General features: G+C 45.1%; 1 protein-coding gene across 2 annotated transcripts; it reads left to right on the top strand.

The window, feature by feature from the left end:
* The first annotated feature begins 1,952 nt into the window (after positions 1 to 1,952).
* On the top strand, positions 1,953 to 21,353 carry EMP1 (epithelial membrane protein 1). 2 transcript variants are annotated; one of them, XM_066355465.1, is made up of 5 exons: positions 1,953 to 2,106; positions 16,103 to 16,215; positions 17,989 to 18,085; positions 18,199 to 18,339; positions 19,388 to 21,353. In XM_066355465.1, the coding sequence occupies exons 2-5, from the start codon at positions 16,138 to 16,140 to the stop codon at positions 19,552 to 19,554; spliced, it is 483 nt and encodes a 160-aa protein (XP_066211562.1). In that variant the 5' UTR covers positions 1,953 to 2,106; positions 16,103 to 16,137; the 3' UTR covers positions 19,555 to 21,353. The 2 variants fall into 2 exon arrangements, with proteins under 2 accessions (XP_066211562.1, XP_066211571.1); XM_066355474.1 differs by having other exon boundaries at positions 1,958 to 2,126; positions 16,122 to 16,215.
* Positions 21,354 to 22,664: the final 1,311 nt, after the last annotated feature.

The raw sequence follows: 22,664 nt of genomic DNA, 5'->3' as shown, positions 1-22,664 counted from the left end.
ATTAGCTATTATTAACAAGACAGGTAATAGCAAATGTTGGAGAGGTTGTGGAGAAAAAGGAACCCTCATCCACTGTTGGTGGGACTGTAAAGTAGTACAACCATTATGGAGGAAAGTATGGTGGTTCCTCAAAAAACTGCAAATAGAACTACCTTATGACCCAGCAATCCTTCTACTGGGTATATACCCCCAAAACTCAAAAACATTGATACGTAAAGACACATGTAGCCCCATGTTTATTGCAGCATTGTTCACAGTGGCCAGGACATGGAAACAACCAAAAGCCCTTCAATAGAAGACTGGATAAAGAAGATGTGGCACATATACACTATGGAATACTACTCAGCCATAAGAAATGATGACATCGGATCATTTATAGCAAAATGGTGGGATCTTGATAACATTATACGAAGTGAAATAAGTAAATCAGAAAAAACCAAGAACTGCATTATTCCATACGTAGGTGGGACATAAAAGTGAGACTAAGAGACATTGATAAGAGTGTGGTGGTTTTGGGGGGAGGGGGGAAAGGGAGAGGGAAAGGGGGAGGGGGAGGGGCACAAAGAAAACTAAATAGAAGGTGACAGAGGACAATCTGACTTTGGGTGATGGGTATGCAACATAATTGAACGACAAGATAACCTGGACATGTTATCTTTGAATATATGTATCCTGATTTATTGATGTTGCCCCATTAAAAAAATAAAATTATTAAAAAAAAGAAAAAAAAAGAATAATTTGAACTAAACTAGGTTTTCATGATGCAGTGGAGAATACTAGAAATAGAGTTGCTTGGGTGTGACACACTTGGAACCCAGCTGCTGCCACTAACGTACTGTGTCTCCTTGGATCAGTCACTTTACCTCTCTGGGCTGGAGTTTCTTCTTTAGTAAAACAATCACTATAGTAATAGGCATTGAGTGCTTACTCTGTGCCATGCATTGCTATAAGCTCTCTATGTGTATTTCTCACCATAATTATTTGAAATAGGTACCTCTTACCTTGGTTTATGGGCAAAGAAACTGATGTATTGAAAGGTTAATATGCCCATAGTCTCACAGATAATAAAGGGGAGAGCTGGGCTTGAACTCAGGCATCTGGGCTCTCTTTTTCCCTGGAATGCTTTGGCTGTGGAATTAGATGACTCCTCTGGCCTCTCCTGGCTCCAGGGCTGAGTGAGAGAGGAGTGGTGACGGAGGGTGTGATGATTATGCTTTGGCCGAGCACAAGAAAGTCAATTGTAGAGCAAGGTCCACATGATTAGTGCATGGAGATCAGAGAGCAAAGTTCCTCTCCAGAGGACTTCCTCCCACATATGTAGAGTCCACCTGGGCATTCAGAGTGTACTGATAAACCAGTCTGCTCTCCAAACAGTGCTCCTTCATTCAGAGGCAGCGTTACCTGGGCTCCTGGCATGTCCCCTTCCGCTTCCGGGCCTCACCTTACAGGACAGTGCACCAGGTTCAGGCAGGGAAGTAAATAAGAAATAAATCTGATCATTCTTGATTGTGAGCAGCAGCTGATGCATTTAATGGGAGAGGAAGAATGGAACTCCCCCTTCAATGATTAGAGAGGATTTCAATGAGCAAGACACTGCCCCTTTCTCTCTCCCTCCCCAGATGAAAGTTCGGTCAGATATGGTGTATTCTGCCTTATCCCTATGGTAACCAAGTCTCCTTTTTGGTAAGAGGGAATGGGCTTCAGTAAACAGATCTATTTGTGTGACTCCTATTACTCATTTGAAGCAATGTCACTCCTTTTTCCACTGTGGTCTGGGTGACTGAGTCAGAGGGAGCCTAAACAGGCTCTTTGAATAGATGGCTCACTCCCAGCCTCTCTTGACTGACTGCCAACCTAGCAGGGCGTAGCTTACCAACAAAAAAATTTTTTTCAAGTCAGACTGATTCATAGAAACTCCTTTAAAACACAGTGAAAAGAAACCGCCCATCACACACCCCAGCACACCAGCGCAGGAAACTTATAACCTCGGGAGGCAGGTCCCTCCCCTCACTGTGGTCACAAACCTCGAGAGGAGCGGACGACTGACCTGACCGGACAGCTGCCAGCTCCTGCCAGTCAAGGCACCTCCATCGCTGAGAACCTCAGGTAGGACAGCTCCCAGTGCTGTGGGGACACTCTGAGAACTCTTTTCCTTTCCACTGCTCTCCTTCTGATCTCATCTAAGTTTTGCTTTTTCCCTTTGCAGTTTTTCTGTGATTCCTTGAACTGAATAAATGCTTGAAACTTTGGCTAAAAAAGGATATTGAAACAACTTTTCCATAAGGTTCAGAAAAATGTGTTTGGATGGCGGGGCGGGGGATCAGGGAAATCAGCAGGACTGGGTTGTGATTAAGTCTTGCAGTTCCTGGGTTCTTGCTCTGAAGATGTGAAGGGAGCAGGGACTTTGGAACACACCTGGACAGGATAGTTTTTATGGAGGAAACACTACATACCTTTGAAACGACTTGCTGAGCTTGCCAGATGTTTTCCATTCCTCCATTTTGATTCAAATTGCTTCGGGACTTGAATTGTCTCTGCTTGTGGGTTGGTTGCTGGTCTTTTTTGGGGTAACGGTGGTTAGAGAGCTGCTTTTCAGGTTATTTTTGCTGTTGCTTTGACTACTTGCTTGTTCATTCACTTCTGTTTAAACTTGAGTGTTTTTTCTCCCCACAGGATGGGGAAGAGGGGTGGGTTTTGTTTAAAGAAAACTGTTAGAGAGAGAGGGAGAGAGAGAGAGAGAGAAAGAACGGAGAGGGAGAGAAGCAACTGGTGTTTCAAATAAAACACGGGAGGGGTTCACTTGATGGACTCAATAGGTTGATACAGATTCCAGGTCTCCTCCTCTCCTTGGGCAGATGTGCAAGCTGGGAGAGACAAGAGGGGAGCTGGAACTGGGGGGAAGGGTGGGGCAGGGGAACTTCATCTGTTTCTCTAACAAAAGTGTTGAATGACTTTGTGCTTCCGCCCCTCAGAAACAGCTGAATTGTAGGGCTCAGTGAAAAGTTGGTATATCAGAAGTGATAAAAGAAATTTTTAAAGGTGGATGTGGACTTCTTCTGCATGGCAGGCAGTGACTGTTTGGAAACATTTATCTTCTCATGCTTCTAAATTGTGGTTGCACAGATGCAAACACTCGTGCTAATCACAAAGTGAATCTGGAGAAAGGAAGGAGGGGTAATTTCTGTTTGCTTTTTTTTTTCTGGTTAGTATTTTGGTTGAGGTGTGGCCTATTTCAACATAGATACTGGTAGATCCCCCCCCCCCCAACAAGATGGGGAAAATGACAGGATTCAGCTTGTCTGATGAAATTAGACTTTTCCTTTAGAAATACAGTCTGTTGGAAGAGAAGACTTAAATGCAATCAGCCTGTGTACACTGCATAGGCAATGCTCCTGGTAAAACTGCCCCAGGGGGATGATTAACTATATGCAAAAGCAACTTTTTAAGATGCAGAGAACTCCCCTGTTTGCTTAAATGTTTATTATTTCCAGATTACCTGAATGTGGATTAGGGAAGCCATGATTAAGTTGATAGTAATGGCATTCTATGAAGTTAGCACAGATCTTTTAGTTCTGTGCAGGTTAAAATTAATAAATTAATGTAACCAGTCAGCAAATAGAAAATACTGAAAATTCTGGGGGTGTAAACCATCATGGAATGCATTGTTTGTGTGGTGTTTCTCATTTATACTGTAGTTTTTAAATGAGAGAATAGGCTGCATGTTATTTCTTGGGGTCTGAGGGCAATTGGAGGGGGAAAAAATTGCTATTCTGATTCCTGCTTTCCCCTCTTCCTCCAAGAAGTCATGAGAGAGTGTTTTTATGCAGCTAGTTTTCTAGATTGCAGCTGGAAGTCGTTGACAAGCAGAACTGTGAGGGCTGCATTCTCCGCCCTTGCTGCCTCCCACCCTCCTGAGGAGGATCGAATTCCACCCCAGACTGGAAGGAATGGGGCGAGGGCGGAGGGCTGTCTGGAGGGCTGCAGGACATCCGGTCTGGCATCCTGGTCCGAGGACCCCCCAGACTGTACTTTGTTTGAGGATGTTAAACTGTCCTGGGAGTTGTCAGAAGGCCATCAAGGACCAAACCCAAAGCAGTTCACATCCCAGCACAGACGCTGGCTACCTCCCAGAAGTACGAGGCAGACCACTGAGGAAGGAAAGATATCCTTCCACAAACCGCTGGAAAGACTTACTGTGGCTTTCTCAACTCTTCCTGCTTCCCTTTGGAGACGGGTGTGGGGCCCCTGCAGTTCCCAGAGGGATATCCAGGCTGGGGGTTGGGGGCGCATTACTGGATGGGCTTCCCCAAGACCATCCTGGGGATGCAGAGCCGCGTGACTTGGTCTGGCTGGCTCCGTGGGTTTTGGTTCAAGCTGGACCCACTGAGATCACTGGGTCCTGTGTGAAGAAGCAGAACGGCCGTCTCATAGACTCCTCAGAGCCGGATGGGGACTGCATCTGAAAATGGCCACAGGAAGGGGTGCAAGATAAATTTAGTTATATTAATATATTATGCTTAATTTTGTTCATTAAATTCTCATTTTGGGAGGGATCTTGAAGATTAACTCTTTCATTCTCTCATCATATGCAAAAATTTTATGTTTACACCATGCTGGACAGACGGCCATTTGACATTTCCTTAAACTTTCGGGTAGGGGGTACTCGGTACTTCAGAATGTACCTCTGTGCTCACCTCCCTTCACTGGATAGCTCTAATTATTAGAGTCTCTTAAAGCCAGCAAAATTGGTTTCTCTATAACTCCTATTTTTTGTTCCCAATTCTGCGGTCCTGAAGTGACCCAGAAAACAACTAGTTTGTTTTTGTTGTGGCTCCACACAATACTCCTTACCCTCTAAACATTTAACCCTTACTTAATATTTAATAGATAAAACTTGATTATTATTAATAATATTGCCCGAGACCTGGCCAGAGGAGCAGGAAACATTTTGAAGCTTTGAAACTAGGCACATAGTAAACCATAGCCATCTGATTGGATTCCGAGGTATTGTATTTCATTTTCTGCACACGAGTGTGGTTTCCTCTTTCACTGACCACGTGTATATATGAAAGCTCAGAGACATTGGGGACTCTCAGATATGCATACTCAGGGACACACATCCAGCTGCTACCCACAAGGTCATGGTTAAATCAGCTTAATAGCAGACACAGAGGCCTCTAACTTGGCCCTCTGGGGGTTGCCCCTTAACTTGGCCCATAGTTCATATAGCCCATACCTTTACACTGTTACCACCTGTCATGGTAACCACAAGAACAGGCTGCCAGTGTACTAACCTCTGTCTAATGCTGGCAGGCACCCAGATGTCAGTCCCTTGAGGAGAGCTCATCATTCTTAACCAGTGCAGAACTAGAATCTTCTGACCATAAAACTTCCCGTTTCTAGTTCTTTTCCCAGTTCTGCCCAGATGACTCTGATTTCTGTTCAGTAATCAAGGGAGCCCAATAGTTCTGATTGGTTCCGATTAGTCGTTTGAGTTCCCAACACCTCACCCCACACACACATGTCTCAAGATTATACTTTGTAACACTTCCGGTCCTAGCACTCTGGGTAAAATAATTTCTCTCAATTCAACTGGAAGATCCACCGCTAAGAAGCATAAAGCTAAAACTGCACACCCACATGGAGGTTGCTATTTCTCTTCCTTTTAAACAAAATACGTAGGTCAACATTTTCTCCCCTGTTGTGGAAATAAATGGCCCTTTCCTGGAACTAAAATGGATCCCTCTGTCCCTGGTACCAGTGGCTTTATGTGGAAGTGGCAGTTTTTTGTATTTTCTGAGCCTATTTCATGAATTCCTTCTTCCGTCAGGGTAAGTGAAATGGAGACTCTTTAGGCATAGGTTAAAACTGGTGGCAGAAACCTGGAGTAGAGGCTAGAGGGCCGAGCAGGGACCGAGGGGCTGTGTGGTCTTGTCCGACTCCGCCGTGGGACTCCAGTCGGGCAGGTCACTGGTCCTCTCAATCGAGGGAAGTGAACTTGGTGGTATCCAAGGCCCCTTGGCTCTGAAATTCTATTGTTCTAAGGACCTAACATTCCTGTTTTGAGAAATCCTTGGCTCATGCTAATAGTTTATAACAATTGGTAGAAAAGTGAAATGAGGCAACAGCTTGCATTGAAACAGGGCTTTCAGAGGACTGAGGACCCAGGCAGTTCGCCCTGCTCCATCCACTCGGAGAGTCCTTAGGTGTGGTATTCACAGGTTATATATCATCTAATAACAATGAGCACTCACCCAGCTCTGGGAAGAAAGGGACGAGGTTGATTAATGAAACACAAAGAAGCTAGCTCAGATGAGGAAGGGCAGGCGATCTCAGCCTGTTAAGACAGATCAGCCAGGGACCCAGCCAGACTCTGGGAGAAACTGAGCAGGTCCTGGGAAAGGAGCTGCACCCTCTCCTCAGGGACAGAGACCCTGCAGCGTGGAGGTGTGGCTGTTTAGGTGTGGATGGGAGCCAGTGAGGACCCGACTGAGAGGAGGAGGGAAGGTGCTGGGGGAAAGGGCAGAGGAGGGACTGTGTGTGCTTCCCCGGGGCCCGAGGGTTGTGCAGACGCCAAGTGGAAAGAGAAAGACCAAAGGGGTGAAAGAGTTGGACAGAAGGTGACAGTGTTTTTACTCCCAAGTCCCTCCCCTCTTCTTTGGGGACCACCTACCCTCAGTGTTTTGGGACAGTGCCCTTAGGGTCACATATTCCATTCATTGTGCTGGGTGAAGAATCCTGTGTTGTTCAGGCACAAATGTTGGTCAGTACCCTCTTCCTGTCACTTGTGTTTCCATGGAATATTTCTGCCAATAGGGCAGTGATTTTCCGGACACTTCAGATCAGATCAGATCAGATCAGATCAGAGCTGAGCAAAATGAGGTCCTTGATACTTAGATTTCTTTCCTATAATCAAAGGCTTCTGCTCAGTGGGCTGGTGACAGGGCTTTGGAGAGAGGATTACTTTCCTGAAACAATGAATTGGGCAACTGGGTGTGTTCCCACTTCAGAACTTCCCTTTGCTCCGTGCTGCAGCGGGGAGGGGACTCCGTGCTGGGCATGGGGGGCAGGACAGAACCTTTGAAGCTTCTCTCAGGCTTTGCAGTGTGGGATGGGTTTGGGCCTTTGGTGGCCAGGTGGGAAGAAGCGGTGGCCCTTGAAAGACCCTTTGTTTTTGGAGGGGCTGTGCTGACTCTCTGATTAGCCAGGAGGTAACAGGAAGAACAGAGTGAAGGGTAGTTCTAGAAGTTCTGCTGAAGCCTAAGCCAAATCTAAGAGAGAGCTCACACAGGAGGGGAAGAGGCCTGGCCCAGGTGGCAGGAGATGGGGGGCTTTAGTTCTGATTCTGCTGTCTCTCTGGGGACTTGGGTGTCTTCTCTTCTTCAGGATAGTGGACTGAACAACCTAACTGCCTCTGAACTTCTAAACAACCAATTGCCCTCAAAAAGTGAAACAAAACCCACAGTCCCACAAGAGCTCTCTGGGCACCTCTGGTTGAGCGGCCGGGTCCCCTCTGGCTTGCTGCTGCCCCTCAAGGCTGCAGCTTTGCTGGTTAAAGCACGTGGCCACCATCTACTGTGGACCCGCCCAAGCGCCTCTGGGGCCAGGACACACCTTGATTTTTTTACCCAAACCCTGGTTATTATCTTGGCAACCTCTCCCTGGAAGACATTCTGGCTGCCAGACACACCTCTTTGTCAGAAGACACTGAAGCTTCCATCCTCACCCAGGAGACCTCGCCCGATGGCCTGACTGGCTGCCGTCTGGGCGCATGCGCAGGGTCTGGCTTCTCGGCCGCCCGAGGCTGGCCGCAGGCTTTGCAGATGTGGCCCTGACTCACCCCCACCCTGGGTGGACAAATGACGATCGTGGACAAGGAGAAAGAAGAGAGAAGCGTTATTCTCCTTGGGAGCATTTGCAAAAACAAGATTCATGCTATTTGCTTGGCTTTAGTGTCGCTGTTGATCCTCAGAGTCTGCCAGAGAAGCTTAAAGCCCATTTTTGCTGGCCCAAGTCTCTTGTTTTACATAATTAAACAAAAAGAATAACCAACAACCATAAATGCTCTGTGCCAGGCATGAGCCCTTCAGTCTTCACATCAACCCATGAGGGTCATAGATCATAACTAAGAAGCAGTGGAGTCAGCAGATCACTGCGACGAATACTTTAAATGTCTTACACTTTTATGTCAATTATACTTAGGTAAAACAGAAATTAAAAAAAACCAAAAACCCAAAAAACGAAAGTGGCCTGACCAGGCGGTGGCGCAGTGGATAGAGCATTGGACTGGGACCCAGAGGACCCAGATCCTAAACTCCGAGGTTGCCGAATTGAGCTGGGCTCATTGGCTTGAGTGTAGGGTCACTGGCTTGAGTGAAGGGTCACTCACTCTGCTGTAGCCCCCCGGTCAAGGAACATATGAGAAAGCAATCAATGATCAATAAGGTGACCAACTTTTTTACAATGAAAAGGAGGACAAAAATAAATTGAAGAAAACAATATCGTAAATAAAACAAACATTTTATTCATTGCAACAATAATACACTATAATGTGATAAATGCACAATAAAAACATTTGTAATATTTTATATTGTAATTATGCTTACATGCCTACTAATTTTTAATAATAATCATAAGAAAAAAGTACTCATTTAGATACAAATATGTTACATCACATGCACTGGATTGACTCTGCATCTATTGAATACGGACATTTACAGATTAGTCTTCCAATATCAAAAAGGAGGACATGTAGGAGGACACTTTACGAGGGAGGATGGAACTTACAAAAGAAGGACTGTCCTCCCTAAAGGAGGACGATTGGTCACCTTATGAACAACTAAGGTGCTGTGACAAAGAATTGATGCTTCTCATTTCCCTTCCTGTCTGTCTGTCCCTGTCTGTCCCTCTCTCTGACTCTCTCTTTGTCTCTGTAAAAAAAAAAAAAAAAAAGAAGGTAGAGCCAGGATTTGAACTGCAAATCTGTGCGCGCCTTACCATTAGGTGCTGTCTTTCTAGGAACCACTGACCAGAGAGGTTTGTGATTTTCCCAAAGTCAGCAGTTGGTCAGAGGCTGAAATTTTATGAGAAGCTGGTTTTCTAATAGGTGATCTTTCTTCTTTTTTAAATAACATGCTTGCTTCCCCCCTCCCCACCACCACCACTCCCTGGTTCCTCCTCCCTAACTATGAGAGAGTCTATGCTAGTCTATACCAGTGCTGGAAAAATACTATCCTTTCTGTAATAACTCCCATATATGACAGCCCACATGTGGGAGATACAGTCCCCTTCCCCCCAAGACCATGAATAAACAGATTTTTTCCTTGGAGCATGTAGATCCCCGTTGCTTTTGCTGCTTGATGGCTGATGTTTCTCTGGGTTATAAAAATTTCCCTGCACTGAAAAACCTCAGGCCTGGTGTGATGTGTACATAGTGAGGTGCAGGACGCCATTCTCGCCTCCCACAGCAAGCATCAGATACTCCGAGACAGGAGCAAACGGTTCTTTAAGAGCCTTTTTCTCCACAACGTCTCCCACGGAGGAATTGATGGCCTCCTCTCCCACCCCTACGCAAAAACAATATTTAGAATGGAAAATACACTTGATATAAAACAATAATAACAATGGCCAGAAAAACTCATCCAAGGTTTCATCCACTGGCCTGACTTTATTCCCAGCCCTTTCCTCCTCTGGATGCATCCTCTACGGCTACTCCCAAAAGAGAGTCATTTCCTTTTCTGCTTCTGTGTGGAATGGATATTCACTTTGTCAACCCAAGTGATCCTCAGCTGGAAATAAACACATCAAACGAACCAACAAAAGCAAAGTGACCTCGACGTGTGAAGGTTAGGAGGACACCTGTCCCACGCCTTAAACGGTGTCCTTAGGGAGAAGTAGCAGCCGAAGTTTCGGGCGTCGTGCTGAGGAAGATGGCACAGTGACCTGGGCTGACTCATGGAGGTCATATGACTAGGAACAGCTTGGCCTTTCTCCTTTCTTGCACCTCGGAAGCAGCAGCATGTCTTTGGTCAGATGGTGTGAGAAAGCTTTCATCAAAGTTTGCAGTTATCCAGGAAGAGAGTGGGATGTCATTGTTGGAAAACCATCAACCAACGAAAAGCAGAGTAATGGCTAGCAGTCAAGTCATCTCAGGACTGTATTTTAACATGGATGAGATTTGGGAATCTAAGGTGAGGTCTTCTGGCTAATTCTCTGGTAAACTGAAAGCTCTTTTGCAAAGGTAACCATTTTCGAAGAGGGCTGAAGAAGAAGCACTAGACAAAGGGCAGGACTAAGTTCAGGGGTAGTTTTTGCCCAGAGCAGACTCTGATGTGTTGTTAGAAGGACCCTCCTAATTGGGGGTGGGGAGCTGTCTGGTAGGTAGTGAGCTCCTTGTGACCAGAGGAATTTAAGCATGATTTAATTTCTTGTTGTAGCTTTGAAATTAGTTTTCATGTACTGGGGAGGAAATTTAAAGCCCTCCTGCAGTCCAGAGATTCTTTAAGTTGAAGAGGATGTGTTTAGAAATTTAAGATATTATATTTGCATTTACTTATTTCCTCTGGAATAAAAGGCACATATATACCCTACATATTCAAATATCAAAGGCATTCAGGAAATATTCATGTGTTTACATAAGTATTTATATGGGAATATATAATATAGAGTTTGCATGTGATCAGATGCTCAATACATAGTTATAGTAATATGTAAATAATGTCTAAAAATAATAAAGGACAAAAGTTTATGTATGTTTAAAAAGGAAAACATTTTCCCTCTCGATTCCTGTTGTTTATTATAAAGCATTTAGTCACTTTGACGTTGATTATTTTTCTATCAAGGAGAAAATATTTATTTGCTCACTGAACAGATATTTATTTGGTTCCTATTATACACAAGACTCTCCCTTAAGGAACTTAGAATCTTTGGGATGGGGAATCAAACACTTCCAAAAATAACTCTGTTATGAGGCAGGCTGCCACTAGTGGTTTAATAAAGGGCTATAGAATAACGGGGAGGCAGATGGAATGATGACTTCTGAGCTCTGTATCTGAGAAGGTTTCCAAGAGTTGGCAGGATTTGAGCTTTTAGAAAAGAATTTGATAGGTAGTTTCCGGAGAAAGAACACTTTTTTTTTCTTTTTGAAACCAAATTTCTAGGATCCCCTAAATTCCTAGGATGACCAGGACCAGTGCGTATGCAGTGTTTGGAGTCTCTTTCCTAGTGGTGGGGAGTTTGGAGGACTTTGAGCAGAGGAGTAACATGGTCAGATACCACACTGGCAGTATAGAGGACATATTAGAGGGGAAGTTCAGGGAAAGGGTCTTGGGAATAGGCTGATGCTATGGTCCAGGCTAGGACCTGAACTGGACAACAGAAATAAAGATTGGATGTGAGATAAAGAATGGAAGAAGAACTCATGGCCTGACTGTGTTTGATGTTTTGGGCAATAAAACTGGGATGAGAGGAAGGAGAAATAGGGAACTTAGTATCTGGCTGTTATTACTCTCTTCTCCCCAGAAAAGCCTGGGCCATCCTTGGTTGCCAGGGAAATGACCAAATTCCCTTCTCTAGCCAGCCAGAGCCACAGGCTTCCCAGAAAGTTCTCTTGCACCATCTGGTAGAGGTTGTCTCCACTCTGCCTTTGTCTGAGAGAATCTCACCCACTCTCAGATGAATCACAGGCATCTGAGCTCTGCAGGACTCTCCCACTGCTCACACAGCCCCCAGCCTCCCTGTTTCTGATTATGCTATGCCGCCAGGCACGGGGTAGCTCTTCCATGACTCAAGCCCAGGGTTCCTGCCACTTCCTTTGCTGGAGAAGTAGGATTTGGTTACTTTATTTTATTGTATTGCCCCCAATGACTGTACCTCAGATTGCCCAGACTCTGGTGGCTGCTCAGTAAATACACAGACAGCATGGTGGGAAGAAGTTCTCTGACCCTGAGCTTAGCAACCATGGAGCCAAATGATCAACATCTAAACTCCCTTACTGTTATTTTAGAAATCAGTTATTTTTCAAGTCTCTGCAGTATTGGTTGCTCATTAAAACAAAACAAAACAAAACAAAAACAATGGTGTCCACAGGGCCTGATTAATTTCTCATGGTCAGAAGACCTTAAAAGTGTTAGGCTACCCGAATGAAAGCAAAGAGGCAATGCAAGGCAGTCTCAAAACCATGTCCCTTTGATTCTTTCATTTGTGTGTGTGTGTGTGTGTGTGGGATGCTGGGGCTTTATAAGAGGGAGTAAAGAAACCAATAAAAATGTAACAACTGAAGAGGGCAATTATCCCCCTCGCCCACGTGAGGTAGTCATTTACAGCTCCAATTGCCGACAAGTGTCCTCCTCAGGTCATTTATACTAACTGTAATACATTTTCTATTAGCAAAGAACTTAATCCAAATCTAGAATGGCCAGTGGTTGCGAGGTTTATATCCAGGACAGGTGCATAAAGGGACTGCTTCTCTTTGTGGGAAGGAAAGGAGAAGCATGGTCAGTAACAAAAATGGTGGTGGTAGAAAGGGAACTAGCAGGCTTATGTGCTAGGGCAGAAAGAAGAACTAAGAGGGGATAACAAGAACCAATGTGTGCCAATAAGCTGCATCTCTCCATTTCTCTTAACAGTCACGTCTCTCTAGAGTCAACATTCATGCCTCCTATATTTTTTTTCAGTTTCCCACCCAGCCTTGACCACATCTGTCCCAGGCATGCTGGTTGGTGAGGGTAAAGGGGAAGATCTTACTTGCTTGCAGTTGTGGGTGGGGAAATGTATTCCTGGAATCCCACATATTACAGCCAGCTGACATCCTATCCTTTAAGGACCCCATAAGTTGACTAGCTCTGGCGGTCTGGGTCTGAGAGTCCAGCACCACAAATAACCCTGATGGTAAGGAAGTTCCCAATGACCAACTGACAAACTGAGAATGCCTGGTGCACCAACTGCTTGGAGAGAGGCAGGTACTGCAAGCCAAGCATGCAGAATTGCCATGCTCTCATCTACTCCCTGGTCCATTTGCCCAGCTCTGACTAGGGGTATGCTTTCCACTGGAGAGTGCCGTCCATAGCACTTTAGAGAGGTGTGAGGGAAAAATCAGTTACTGCTGTAGTGAAGTATACTGCCAGGAAAGAAAGTTGCAGCAGTAATACTTCTAATGATATAAAAGCTCATAAATGGTTTCTTTTCAGTGCTTGTGTATGTAACAAGATACATGGAGGGTTGGGGGTGGGGGAAGGGGCAGGAATGAGGCTCCCTGTAAACTACACTGCAAGTGATGGGTGGGTGCAAGTCAAGAGAATGGAGTCTGCTGTTATGTAAACCCACTCTGCTCTGCTACTTGTGGGACCCTCAGACATTCACCTATTAGGTGTCACTTGTTGTCCATAAAGATCACAAGGGTTTTCTCCCCCGCCCCCTCCTCAGGCTGAAGGTTTCTCTGCTGAGGAGTCGTTAGTACAAGGACTGGGTAACTAGGGATGATCCAAGCCAGAAATTTAAGAATAGAGTTCATTCTGTTTCCTGATGTGTTGGGAGGGCCACTGAAATAATGGGAGCCCCTCTACGCGGACAATAGATGACACTAAAAGACCTGGTGAATGTCGGGCGGGGAAAAGCTGAAGTCATCGCTCCAGCTGAATGGCCTCTCCCTCTGGCTGTGTCCAGCAGCCAGAAGCAGAGAGCATTGTGTCTTCTGTACACTAAGAACACTCGCAATTCCAAGGCACTGAGCTCCTTTCTTTGGTGACTGGAAACCTGAGATGAAAGACTGTCGCTTCTCTGCTTGATCCCCTCTCCCACCCCAGCCCTCCCTCCTCCCTATGCTGGGCAGGGGAGTATGATCAGGTGGGGCTGTGGTTTAGATTAGAAGCGAGATGTTGCAGGCTAGGAACTCGAGTGCCCCAGGGGTGCATGGACGGGCCGAGGTGGGGGTGCAGGGGGAAGAGGGTATTTGGAATGCAATGATGTTCAAATAATCAAAATGGAGAGTGTGTGCAGGTGCAAATCAGGCTGACCAAGAGACAGAAAATTCTGCAGAACCTCCAAGGGAATGCAGGGCTGGGAAGAACAAACGTTCTCCTCCTCGTTCCTGAGGGTGTGTTCTTAGCGGTCTCCCCACTGAAGCGGTGAGGATTAGTCATAATGGCAATTTCTAGTAGGACCGAAATGATTTTCTACACACGCCCTTGTGAACCAGATGGCAGGTCGCCTGTTACTTGCACTTAACATGGGGCAGCCTGGTGACTGATGGACTGGGTTGGGCTGGCAATAGCTACTCAGTTTCATACAATAATAATAGTAACTACAAGCAGAGCAACCCCCTTAGCAACTGCCGTGTGCCAGGCACTGTGCTAGGAGTTTCTCGTATCTGATCCGACTTAACCCTCACATTTCCCTGTACAGCTGGTCTTGCAACCTCCTCCCCCAACTTCATATAGGAGGAAACTGAGGCCAAAGGGTCAAATAACTTTTTAGGATTCTCACTCAACCTGTCTTCCGAAACCTCTTTTCACGGTGCATTCAAGTCAAGCAGGAAATTGTGCAAAAACCTGAGAAAAGCAAAACTTAATCTGAATGTACTCATAGCTGACACGAAAGCTTGCGAAGTGCTCCCCCTGAGGCGGCAGGAGAAACCTCATCGTTTTTGTCATTCGCGATGAAATTGGACAAATTCCTACAAAATAGCTGGGTGGGAAGAAGGGTGAGGCTGGTGGGAGCGGGGTGGGGGTGGAAGCCCGTGTGGCCCCTCACTCCTGGCCTGTGAGAGGGCACTGTCATGTCTCCTGAGTGGAGATAAAAGGCACCTGAAGTGCTGGAACGATAGGATTAGCGCTCTCCAGTAAATACCCGGCACAATAAGAAAGTGGCTCAAGCACACTCAAAGCTTCAATTAAACGAGGTGGAGTGAGAGACACAGGTGGGAGGATCGCAGGATGTGCAGAGGCATCCCCACCCGAGGCGGGGCCGTCCACGAGTCCACCCTGCCTAGGGTGTGAATGAGCCAGAGTCCTTTGCTTTGAAGTCCTTGGGAGCCAGCACCTCTTGTCACTGTCTCAGGCAAGACAAAGCACGCCTGCAACTGACATAAATCAGAATAACCTCCCGTGTGCATCCTTTACACCCCCTTTCTTTTCTGGGTTTTATGATCAATGGGCTCTCTTTTTCTGCACTGCTGAGATGATGGCTGAACACTTTTGTTTATCTGTGCACATTCTTGATCTATATTAGTTCCCAATCCTCCCACTATGTGATTTATGCATTTGCCTGTCTTCTGTATTGAGTCTTGAAAGCTTGGAATTTGTGTAAATGTCATGCACAAGTAGAAAGCACATTTGGTGGTCTCTCAAGCTGTATACTTCTAAAGCCCCCCAACTGTCCTACCGTGTCTTAGGAAATATAATAAGACTCCCAGACCAATAGCAGATTCTCTACCATGGGGCACACACAGCCCAAGGGCTCAGGTGCAGTAAAACAGGTCTGAAAGAGTCAATAAGTAGGTGATCAGACCATTAAATTATAATTAGGTTGTTATAATTATTGAATATCAAACAGCATTGTAATAATAGAAGTTGCAGCTCTCACACTTTATATCTCACCTGGGATCAAATTAGTAGCCTATTCTGTCTATAGGCATTGAGTAATAGCTGCTATTCTGTGGAAGGCACCCATTTCTATGAAAATTCCTGGATGAACAGTTTGACAGAGGCCGGGACATTCCCTAGTGGGAAATGGAAATTTATATGACATTGTTGCACTGGAAATTATAGTTGTCCAAAGGCCTTTAAAATCCAAGTCTTATTTTTGGCCTCTAAAACACAAAATAAAATATTAACAGTTACCATAAAATGTTTGTTTTTTTAAAACAGGCTGTATTAGAGAGATGGGTATATAAATATTTAAGATGCAGAATTGTGTTTTATTTAGTATATGTAAATAGACAAATAGGCACTTAGGGAACCAGGCTAACTGTTTTTTGGAATTTACAATGGTTTTGATTGCAGCTCCAGGTTTTAGCAGCTAGTCTGCATGTGTGGGAAAGGTGAATTCTCTTCTTGAATCTTGCAGTAACCTTTTGTTTCCCATTTGATTTCTCCTTTCTTCTCAGGACTCCTGCACTTGCCAAGTCATCAAAAAGCCAAGATGTTGGTATTACTGGCTGGCATCTTTGTGGTCCACATTGCCACTGTGATTATGCTATTTGTGTCTACTATTGCCAATGTGAGTAATGTTCTTATGTTCATTTGTTCATTTATTTATTCATTCATTCATTCAGGAGTTATTTAAATATTTATGTAAAGGGCTACAAAAGACACAGTCCCTGCCCTTCATGAATTTCAGCTTAGTTGTGGGGAAAAAAAATAAACACACACTTGCACTTCAAAAAACTAAATAACAGGAGAATAAAAGTCAGGGGGTGCATGAGCTCTAGAGGCTGGAGGGCTCAATGAAGCTTCTTCAGTCTCTATAGGCGTCTTCTCAGCTGGGTTGGAGCTGGAGGGCTGGTGGATGACCAGGTGTTCTCTTGGCGTAAGATACACAGTGGAAGGAGAGCAGGGAGACACTGAGGCAGGAGTGCTCGCCAAGGGACCCAGGTGGGGGGACAGGCTTTGTGCAGGGCATAATAAGGACACTCAGGTGTCAGGACCAGAACTTCCCCTCCTTCTGGAACCTTAATTAGAAGGAGAAATGGGAATGAAGGGATGAGAAGCTTTGGTTGCCAGACTGACGAGTTCAAGTTCTGAGCAGAGAGTAGTAGCGTGTGAACGTGGAATTTTTCAGGATTATCACGTACTCAAAACAACAGAAAAATGTTAGGGAGGTAGCAAGTCCCTTCCCTCTGAATCTTGAACTCTTCTGCCCTCTAGAGGTAGTTTGTTGCTGCTAGTTTGTTTTTCTTGTGATTTTCTCAGAAAAAAAAACAGGACAGCTCCTTGGACACAAAAACTAAGGCCACCAGTCTCTAGATGGGCAAATGACAGTTCGGAGACTGCTTAAGTCCCTGTTTCCATTAAATGGTAAATGGGTAGAAGGGCTTTGCCAACACTGGTGAGTGTGAGGACAGGCCAGGTTCACGTAAGCATGACTGCGGCCTCCTCCAGACTGTAATTCAGCTGTTTTGTATCCCGGCCGCTGAGTCTCTCAAGGTAACCGGTGTGATAAACGACTTCAAACAGTATTAACTAACGGACGCCAAAGTCATGAATATGGAACCAAGAGCAGGCAAAATGCACGTCCTCGGCCTTGCATTTTCAGTAATAGGCATTTTAACAGACACACTGTGTGGACAGTTGGGCGTTTGTTTTCCATTCCAGAAGGACAACAGGTTTTTGGGGGCCCAGTAAGAAGGAGAGCTGGCGCCGTGGTGTGCCTTAGGGAGTATGTTCTGGCCACCTTCCCACTCTCAGCTGCCCCCACAGGGAAGCTCTTGATGTACTATTTCACTTTGAAATGACTGCATGTTGTGCTCATCAAAGTTTGATTCTGCTGTTTGCATGAAGGTGTTTTATTTCACACCCAGACTCATTGCTGTTTTCTTAGTTACCCTGGTGTTTCTATTTAACTCCAATAGAACATTTTTCCTTACCTGTTGTTGGCCAGGCCTTTACATGACACAATCTGGATGGAGTGTTTGAATTGTGCACACTTGAAACCAGTTTTCTCATCCAGGGTTTCCATTTCTTAGAACCTTAAAATTTTAAACCACTGTGGTTTAATGATTTCTTCCACCCCCCTTGTTTCAAGTGATGGGGAATGTGGAGCCCAGAGAGGAGAGCCAGCTGCTTCTCCCTTGGTCACAACTTCTTCTCTCTTTTCTCTTGGGACCTTCAGTTTTAGTCGAATCTTGTTTCCACCAAAAGATGGGTTGCACAGCCATATTTATGGCTAAGTGTGGTGTCTTGCTTAAGATGGTCCTGCCCCCAGCTGACTTTGTACTCCTTTTAAAGCAGAGGGTCCAGTTTTGAACATCCTTTTGTTTCCTCCTGGTTGCAGGTCTGGGTAGTTTCCAATGCTGGAACAGCATCCGTCGGTCTTTGGAAAAACTGTACGGAAGGGAACTGCGATGCTCCCCTGGTCTATGCCAATGACGGTATGTATAAAGACCTTGTGTTCAGTGCCTGCGATTCCCGTGATGGGGCAACGTCCCATCTGCAGGGAGCTGACTGGCCTGACGCTCTTGCTCTCCTCCTCCTGTGCCCGCAGATGCGCTCAAGGCCGTTCAGGCCTTCATGATCCTCTCCATCATCTTCTCTGTCATCTCCCTCGTGGTCTTCGTGTTCCAGCTCTTCACCATGGAGAAGGGAAACCGCTTCCTCCTCTCAGGGGCCACCATGCTGGTGTGCTGTGAGTATCTCAGGCCCAGACTCCAGTTTATGCAGGCAAAGGTTTCTGGTAGATCTTACCATGGGTGCTCCTGGCAACTTGAACAGATGAGCACATGGCTCTTGTTATCTGTTCTCTTCTTGAGAACGAACACCTGGGAGCTGCTTGGCTGAGAACCCTCATCGGCTTCAGCCTGGTGCTCTGAGGCAGCTCCCGCTGGCAGGCCGCCCACCAGCAGCACTTGTGTATAAGACGCTTGAAGAGGGCCGACCAGTTGGGAGTCTTCAAAAAATGAAACCACTGCCACAACGCTCACAATTACTGCCGCTCTCATCCTCCTGCCACTCTTCCCCAGTACACACAGTTTAGTGGCATGCCATGTTCTTCTGCATCTCCGGGCAGCCTGCCTACACGTGCTGGGTCGTGGGCATGAGGTTTTGTGTTTTACTTCCCACTTGCAACCACACAACCCAGTGCAGATGTGAGAGCCTAGACACCTCTAATTTACCAATAGGACCACCACACTTGGGTTAGAGCAGGCCAAGAGAACTACCTTTTGGGGCCAAATGACCAGATTTCATTTTCCCACTGGATAGGAGGGAAATAAGATCTTTAAAAAATTGCAAAACCTGGCCCTGGCCAGCTGGCCTAGTGGATAGAGTGTCAGCCTGGCATGCGGACATACTGGGTTTGACACCAGTCAGAGCCAGATGAGAAGTGACCATCTCCCTCCTTCTCCCCCTTCTCTCTCTCTTTCCCTCTCACAGTCAATGGCTCAGTTGATATGAGCACTGGCCCCAGGTGCTGAGGATAGCTCAGTTGATTCAAGCATCGGCCCCAGATAGGGGTTGCCAGGTAGATCTCAGCTGGGGTATATGGGAGAGTCTGTCTCTCTATCTCCCCTCCTTTCACTTAAAAAAATTATAAAACCTGTTCTTGGTTTTAATGTAACAAACAAAAACAAAACAAAACAAAAAGAACCAAAAAAATAATAATAATAAAATAACCCAATAACCCAACCAACCAACCAACCAAACAAAAAAACTCTAAATTTTTTTTCCCCCTGCAGGGCTATGCATTCTGGTTGGGGTGTCCATCTACACTCATCACTATGCGGGCGACAAGGGAAACTTCTACTCCAGAAGTCACCACGGCTATTCCTTCATCCTGACCTGGATCTGCTTCTGCTTTAGCTTCGTCATTGGCATTCTCTACCTGGTCCTGAGAAAGAAATAAGGCTGAAGCTGATGGGGGTGTGGGGGGCAGGGAGGAGGAAGCCGTGGAATCTGGGAGGGAAGTGAAAGCTGCTCTGCAGGAAAAGCCAAAACCGGGGAGGGGGTGGGAGAGAGGGACAAGGGTGGGGGGAGAGGGAGGCCCAGGGGTGGGGGAGAGGCTGAAACCCAAACTGTTACTCAGGAGGTTCTCTACTGTCAAGCCCCTGCCCTTGGGAAACAGTAGTTGGCTAGAACTTCGATGCTCCCTTGATATGGGCCAGAGAGCCGCTGTCCCGGCCCCAGACTGGGACTCCAGCTGTTCTCAGTTACACACACTGCCTGGGGCTCTACCAGCTGCCACACCACTGGCTCCACTTCCGAGGGTGAATTCTGGGTCTTGCACTGTGGTCCTCAGACCTACTGCGCCAAGTTAAAATAGCGGTACAAGTTCTGGGAGGGCAGACAGTGCTTTTGTACTGAATGTGCTAAGCCTGGAAGCCATCCCGCCATCCTGACCCAAAGCAAAACATCACATTCCAGTCTGAAGAGCCCATGGGAGGGCTTGGGCCGGCAAGCCATTATCCCTCTTTAGAACAGATATTTAGCTCTGTGGAATTCAGTGGTATTTGTGACAAAATGGTAGGAAGAGATATCTAGTCATGAAGCCAAGATGGTGGGTTAGTTAAACTAAGAAAGAGAAGGTTTCTCAGTGGAAGTCTGGGGGCTGGCCAGAGCCCAGACCAGACCTCACACAGCCTTCCCTCGTGAAGTTTTCTTGCTATGGACTTTACTAGGCCTCTCGCTTAGAGCCAGGGTGGCTCCTCTGGAGTTTCTGTAAAGCCACTAATGACCGATTCTGTGGTGGAAGCACCACACAAATTATGGGATCAAGGGGCAGTCTTACAACCATGCTATATTAGGATTATGATTTTAGGATTCCCTCTCCATGCAATCAATGTTTCTTTTAGGTATACAACGAGAGAGAGAGACAGACAGACAGACACAGCTCCTTGTAATGCAATCTGTTACTCTCCCTGTAAATGATAAACTTTTCAGATGTTTTATCTTATTGTCCATATTGGGGATCAGGGCTCCTAGGCTCAGTGGCAACTCTAGCTTGTGACACTGGCTGGAGTGGTCACCTTTCAGAAGACCTGCCTATCCTGCTTCATAGATGAGGCAAGACAATTCTGGATGCTTATTGAAACACACACCAAACAAAATCAAACAACAGACCCTTGAGTGAAAGGTGCTATGTAATTGTGAAGTGTTAAGCACACTATGTTTAAGTCATGGTAAGAACAGAGTGCCTGTGCTCCCAGGAAAGTAAGAAAATTTCTGTGAGATAAAAAAAAATATATAGGTGATGGGCAGATACTTTCTTTAAAGAAAAGAAAACCCCAAAACTCTATGGTGCCCAGTCAGATGGTAATTTATCTGTCTGTTGCCACAGAGCATTTCTTTATAGGACTTAGAAGTAGTATGTTATTCCCTGGTTAAGCAGGCACTGCTCTGGCTTGGAGCAGCTACTTTAAGCCATCTCAGATTCTGCCTAAGGGGTTTAGTTTTAGGAAGACAGTTCCTTTATCACCTTGAGAAAATCGACCCTAGGGAGAATCTGAGACTACATACCTACTTTTCTTTTCCCAGCTCTCTTCTCATCCCATTTCTTAGCTACTTTTCCTTTTTAGGGGAGTGCTTATGCCATGATGGCTGGTATTTAAGTAAAAGGACTCTTACTAAGTGTATTTCTCTATGTTCATTCTGGTTAAGGGAATATTGAGGGCAGACCACCAAATTCTCTGGGCTGGAGGTAGAGAGGTTGGCAAGCAAAAACTATGGGATGATAAACGTTTTAATTACCACTTAATTATGACATGATTATAGAAGGCTGCCTTATGTGCAGAAGTATACTTATATATCCGATATATCCAAAAGAGCTACTCGCATTATGTTAAAAAGTCAAACTATGACTGGAGTGAACCATGTATTCTTTTGTCTTTTACTTTGTTTCTGTGCCATTAATGTGTCATGTAATTTGCATTACAATGGTGGATTGTTCTAGTACTGTATTTGGCTTAATAGATTGGTATTTCATATACTATAATTGTAAATATTTTGATACAAATGTTTATAACTCTAGGGATATAAAAACAGATTCTGATTCCCTTCACTGTGTGGATGTTTTCTTTTGAAAAAACAAAAACATAGAAAAATATGGGTAACAGTGACATTTATTCCTAATTAAGTTGTCAATCAGTTTGATATGGACAACTTGGTATTTATTCAAGACATTAAGCTACTTTCTAGAAATACATTAGGAATTTCTAGAATAACTTTCAGGCAATTGAATGTTATTAAATATAGTTTTATTTTGCTTTAATTAAACTTCTTAAGCACAAAATGGATCTTCATAAGCTAATACATTAGAGAGATGTTATGATCTTAAATCAAAATGGCTTATGACATTAAAAAATGAGATACTTGCAAAGTTTCTTTGAAATAGCCAAGTCTTCTAATGTGTCTTGAATATATAAAGCCATTCACAAAGGCATAGAACACATACATTTGCAGGCGCCATTTATTGCACAAACTGGGGCATATCTGTATGGGCTCTTTGAGAAAAGAAAGGTTTTACTGCTTTCTGTGAGTCACAAAGACTGGAATCAGTGCTAGAAAATAAGGTAGATACTGTGTGCCCCGGCACCATGTCGACACCAATATGGTATGAATGGTTTTAATGTGAAGTAGGCAATCTTCCTGTCCCCTGTGGTTATGGATGAAATGACTTCACAGAGTAATACATAAAAATACACAGAGGAACCTGAAAATCAAATTTTAACATATTTTAAAGTCAATTAATCAAATTGCATTAATTATTGATATCCTCTCAGAGACCTATATGATTTCTTAGATTGCTTCTGGGACAACATTATCAGAGGCTGCTCCTCTCCTTAGCTCTCCTAGGAATTCCTTCTCCCATGGCACATGCCCAGTCATGGATCATACCTCCATGCCTTTTTCCCTTCTGCCTCTGAGTCTTTAGTCAGAATCTCCAATAAACTCTTATCCAGATTGTCTTGTCCTGTCAAAATAGAACCTTCCACCTGAAAGACCTGGATGGTGAATGGG

This window comes from Saccopteryx leptura, chromosome 1 (assembly GCF_036850995.1).
Source record: "Saccopteryx leptura isolate mSacLep1 chromosome 1, mSacLep1_pri_phased_curated, whole genome shotgun sequence".
NCBI classification, from domain to species: Eukaryota; Metazoa; Chordata; class Mammalia; order Chiroptera; family Emballonuridae; genus Saccopteryx; species Saccopteryx leptura.
Note: the sequence above shows the minus strand (reverse complement) of the source record. Positions and strands in the feature narration are given on the sequence as shown.